The sequence below is a fragment of the Dermacentor albipictus genome, chromosome 1 (genome assembly GCF_038994185.2).
Source record: "Dermacentor albipictus isolate Rhodes 1998 colony chromosome 1, USDA_Dalb.pri_finalv2, whole genome shotgun sequence".
Lineage (NCBI taxonomy): Eukaryota > Metazoa > Arthropoda > Arachnida > Ixodida > Ixodidae > Dermacentor > Dermacentor albipictus.
Window position 1 is genome coordinate 34240498 of NC_091821.1, and position 3553 is coordinate 34244050.

At 46.8% G+C, this 3553-nt stretch overlaps 1 protein-coding gene across 1 annotated transcript; it reads left to right on the forward strand.

Moving 5' to 3' along the window:
• The first annotated feature begins 872 nt into the window (after positions 1-872).
• LOC135901106 (uncharacterized) lies at positions 873-3258 on the forward strand. The gene is made up of 2 exons (XM_065430785.1): positions 873-1217; positions 2075-3258. Exons 1-2 carry the CDS (start codon positions 1212-1214, stop codon positions 2843-2845), a joined length of 777 nt encoding a protein of 258 aa, XP_065286857.1. The 5' UTR covers positions 873-1211; the 3' UTR covers positions 2846-3258.
• The last annotated feature ends 295 nt before the right edge of the window (positions 3259-3553 follow it).

Genomic DNA, 3553 nt, shown 5'->3' on the forward strand with positions numbered 1-3553 from the left:
TGGCCAGCCAGAGTCGCATCCTGCCTACGGTTTCCGCAGAATCATCTGGCAAGAACCTGCGAGTAATAAAAATGAGATGGAATAGTACGAAATATTACATCATATCATCAGGAGAGCTCCATTTTCTTTAGATTTTTTTAGGTGCTAAAATTTTTTTTACTGTTCGTTTCCATGCATACATGCTGCAATCACACGCCATATTAAGAATACTACAGGTTCATTTCACGGCATGCCGCAATGAACGTTCCTCGACAGCGCAAACGCGTACGAGTTTATAGCGTGAGGTAGGGCTGGGGTGATACCACTGGTTCGAAAGTGAATTTTATTATTGCTTTAGTAGCGGGGTGCGCGGCGTCAAGATCCCTTTTCAATGAATACGGCCATCGTGATTGCATAGCCTTAACTGTGTCAGCGTTCTTGCACGCCACCGTACTTGCTGTAACGTATAATGCTGACGCGCCATCGCTCGCTGCAGTGGAGGCCACTGTAATGAGTGGTGCTCCTTGTGAAATTTCTCTTTTGCTTCTTTCTTCAGAACGCACGGAAACCACGCCATCGGATATCAGCGAGCAAACATACTGTGGCACGACTGGAATACCCCAAAGTGACGTCGCCGATAGGCGACACCGGAAAATCGTTTAGCCGTCCCCAACTCGTCACCTTTGTATGCGCGGCAAACTGGTTCAAACGAACGCCACGGCGCGAGTAAAGAGGAAATAAAAGAAGCAGAACAAAACGTATCTCGCAAGGAAATCCTCATTCTCGCAAACATATGCGAACGTCACAGGAACCCACGTAATGCTGCGGACACCGCGTTACTGCTTGCCCGCTTGAAGGCCAGCGACGGTGTAACCCGCTTTCTCGGCGTACGGGAAGCTTGACTTTCCGGTGTGAAACGATCTGCTGAAACGAGAGCGCTTTTTCAGTACTCGCAGCACGGAAGACGAGAGCGCAATTATTTCTCGCGGTGGTGGGCTCGTTGCTTTCTCGAAAAGTGTCTGCCGCAAAAGAAATGGCGCTCCTAGAACTCCCGAGCGCTTTCTTTCTCTATGTTCCATTTATTATATTTTTGTTGACGCATAGGCTTTAGAAGGGTCGACAAAATGTATAAAAGCCAGCCGCTGTCGTGCCGAGATTCATTCCCTGCCAAAGATCTGTTGTCAAACCAAAGACATCCCTCGTGAATCAGAAGCTATACAACAGCTGCTACCATGAAGGTAAGCGCATTTCACTTTGCGTAAAACAGCAGAACCACAGTGACCTGTTCGAAGTGCCAATTTATCTTTCCTCAATTTTCCCAGTAGCGAATGCAAAGAAGTTTTCCTCGCTTTAAAAGCTTTTTTCTTGTTGCATTGTGAGTTAGGCGCTAAAATTATTTCCCGACTGAACTTGGCATGCTGACCGATGTTTGCAAAGAACATTTATCAGCAAACAGAAGTGTCTGTTCATTCCACAAGTTTTAGTTCATTTCGGCCACTTCCTAATTTAAGTACATCTTATATATATATATATATATATATATATATATATATATATATATATATACTACTGATACGAGCCATACCTGAAGCAGCGTTTTATTACAATAAGTGTCATTGCGGCACAATAGGCGTCAGTTGTTTGAGGATAGCTGTCAAAATGAAAACTTTCTACAGATTTTTACGGTGTCATTCCTATGTTCAGAGAAAGCAGCAGTACACCTTCAATCCAAGGCTATTCTTAGGCACCTTTCTTGCTACTTTTATGGGGACGTTATACAATGTGTGCTACAGTAATTTCTTGCTTTCTGTTTAAGGTTTATATCGCGTTTGCGTTCTAAGAATGTGCCAGCCATTCCCGTAACGTTTAGAAATATCATTATGTGAGCGCTAGTATGGTGTAAACTTCAATGAAGAGTCTACCTTTAACCTATAACACTTCCCTAACCTCCCTAATGGCTATGAAACATCTTTGCACTTGCAAACCTTTCACGCGTCCCACAATCCCGTGCGATAAACCTAAAAGAAGCAGTCATATAGCCTGTACTAAAATGTAAACTCCGACTAACTCAACCGTATTCTTTTTTAAACCACAGTTCTTCATCACTGCTGCTGTTTGCGCCCTCGTGGCTTGCATTGTCTTCGCTGAAGACGCGAAGAAGAAAGACGAGAAGAAAGACGTCGAAGCCCGAGGGGGCATCCTGGGTGCTGGAGTCGGGCTTGGTGGCGTTGGCGGTGGATACGGTGCTGGAGTTGGCCCTGGTCTCGTCGGTGCGGGTCTTGGAGGAGCTGGCCTCGGTGGAGTTGGCCCAGTCGGAGTTGGTTATGGTGGAGCAGGCCTCGGTGGAGCTGGCCTAGCCGGAGCCGGTTACGGTGGAGCAGGCCTCGCTGGAGCCGGTCTCAGCGGCGCTGGACTCGCTGGTCCCGCACTCGTTGGCCCTGGAGTCGCGGGTGCTGGCGTCGTGGGCAGCCCAGCTCTCGTTGGGGCAAGTCTTGGACACGGCGTCGGCGTCGGCCATGGCGTTGGCGTCGGCCACGGCGTCGGCGGTGGTTACCAGTCAGGCTACGGATCTTCGGCTGGAGGCCATCAATCTGGTTACCAGGGCGGTGCCTCTGGACACAACCAGGGATCCGGAGCATTCGCCGGTGGAGCGTCTCACAGCAAGGTTAACGCCTACAACAACAAGCAGGGCTACAGCCACAGCTCTGGCTTCTCGTCCAGTGAAAGCAAGAAATTCGGTTCTGGCTTCAACCAGGGATCTTCTGGTTTCAAAAATGGCGCTGCGGGACACCAGGCTGGCTTTGGGCAGTCCTCGTACGGCAAGGCTGCCGGTGTTGGAGTCGGTGGCGTCGGTCTTCATGGTTAAATGGGGGTGCCACTTCTCAGGCTACAGAAACAATGTGTAGTGTTATGGATTTGATTGTGTTGCTCTCAGCCCCGTAAGCAAGGTTCTGCTCTTGTAGAAAAGAATCTTTATGTGATAAGTTTACTAAATTCCAGAATGACAATGTGCCGAATCTTTGCTTCAAGTTTAGTTGCCTGCCTTTCTGACGATGGTTTAATCCGGTGGCTATTTACCAGGATATCCCAGTAACAACACAAGAAACGTTTTCTGTGAGTTTTCTTCAGATTAAGTGGCAAAACTTTAGTACAAGAAAAGACAATTTTTCAGCTCTGTTAATCATCATTTATTTCTTTATTCAAAAGTAAAATCTTTACACATAATTTCTTGTTGAACACGAAGGGAAAACTTTATTAAAGCCATGTACTTTCCTCTTAGATCTACATGCAGTCTTATACAGTGTGGTACGGGATATAATGCGCGTACCTTTCTGCCATTTTCAGAGCCTCGTGAAATTTTGCTCCTACGGCATTCTTGTTCCTGTTTTCAAGCACTACCTCTACGTCGTTAAAACCTTCAATAAAACATGCTTCTTATGGAATAAATTTTCTGGGCTTCTGCTTATTAGGATTCCTCAAAGAAATACTCATGCTCGAAAGGCTATTTTTAGGCATCTCATGATGCAGGCCGCCGAGCAGGAAATTTGTGCTTTTCGTACTGAGTTAGGCAGCA